At 39.7% G+C, this 1,443-nt stretch overlaps 1 protein-coding gene across 1 annotated transcript; it reads right to left on the bottom strand.

The window, feature by feature from the left end:
* Positions 1–539: 539 nt before the first annotated feature.
* On the bottom strand, positions 540–959 carry LOC145040554 (ethylene-responsive transcription factor ERF019-like). Its single transcript, XM_078988469.1, has one exon. It carries the CDS (start codon positions 957–959, stop codon positions 540–542), a length of 420 nt encoding a protein of 139 aa, XP_078844595.1.
* Between the last annotated feature and the right edge of the window lie 484 nt (positions 960–1,443).

Consider the following 1,443-nt stretch of genomic DNA (forward strand, 5'->3'; position numbering starts at 1 on the left):
AACTCGCAACCCCTCAACCCAAAAGTGGTGCAGGGACCATTGGTACTTCCTCCCCATTTTAGCATTATCGGTATAATAACTTGTCACGTCTAAACATCCTTTTCACGCACGTGATCATATAATACTTAATAGTTAATACATATCCAAATCCAAGTAATCTATCTTATTTTAGGACGCTTTCAAATACACATTTGGTTATTATATTATGTATGGTAAATTGCAACAATGTTAAACAGCATCGAGCTATTTAATTACCACAAACCAACAACCATTTTTGTAGTATCTAAAAACGATTATGATGACATGATGTCATTAGGGAAGATGCATTGGCATGTATAAAACACCTTGTTTGATCTTCTGGGGTTCATATATATAAACAGCTATACATATAATCCTTTTAAAAATATATATGAGCTTCACTCTGAGCAGAATTACCATTGATTGATTTATTAATCATATCTGATACATGGAATACCAACTAATTAACACTCTGTGTTCGGCAATGCAAACTTCAAATGTGCAAAAATATTCCTCCAGATTCAAAGATAATCATCCACTGAGATACTCAACGCCTCACCTTCCTGGGTAAAACCACCATTACCGGGCGCCATTTCTCTCGAAGAAATCAACTGTGCGTCCATGGCCATGCCAGCATCCGACGCAGCTTTCTGGACGGACCTCGGAGACAGATCTGTCCTCGCCGTGGGTGGTAGCATAGACGGGAAGTTAAGTTTGTGCAAAGATGTGGCTCCTTTCAAACAATAAGAAGCAACGTCATGAGCCACCGCTGCACCCTCTGGAGTAGTGTACGTACCTAGCCATAGCCGTTCTTGGGTTCCCGGAACTCGAATCTCCGATACCCATTTGCCCCATCTCCGGCACCTGATGCCTTTGTATCTCTTCTCGGCTGATCTGCTTGAACAATTGCTGCTGCTTACATCATCTGAGCTGCTACTCATGTTTCCTTTAATTTGTTTTTCTGAAGTACCGTTTTGATGGCTTATATAGGTTGAATAGTGGTAAAGTCAAAATTTCGAAAGGTTGACTGTGTGATGTGAAGTCAAAATATTCAATGAATCTTTGGTCAAAATCATATTTAATTGAAAAAGTAATACATGAACGTTTTGTGGCGACGGTGGGTTAATTCCGTGGTTGTAATTAATAGAACGTGTGGTACCATCTATGGAAATCCACCGAATAACTCTGCAAGTGGTGGCATTTCACAAATTTGCGTCATTTGCTACGTCATCAACTATCAATAAAAGCTTACCCCAAACACATTTCTCATGACTTGGTCAAAACAATTCAAAAGGTACGGTCAAACCATCAACGTCAACCAATTCCAACTTTTAGTTTGGGATATTTGTATGTTTGGATCAAAGGGTGGGTCACGTGTGGATCCTTGGATGGTTAGAAATGGGAACCCAGTAAATATGGTCGGTT

This window comes from Lactuca saligna, chromosome 4, assembly GCF_052625555.1.
Source record: "Lactuca saligna cultivar CGN05327 chromosome 4, ASM5262555v1, whole genome shotgun sequence".
Taxonomy (NCBI): Eukaryota; Viridiplantae; Streptophyta; class Magnoliopsida; order Asterales; family Asteraceae; genus Lactuca; species Lactuca saligna.

Coding starts and splice junctions, on each gene's coding strand:
- LOC145040554 (XM_078988469.1), bottom strand. CDS start 959: ATGAGTAGCAGCTCAGATGATGTAAGCAGCAGCAATTGTTCAAGCAGA.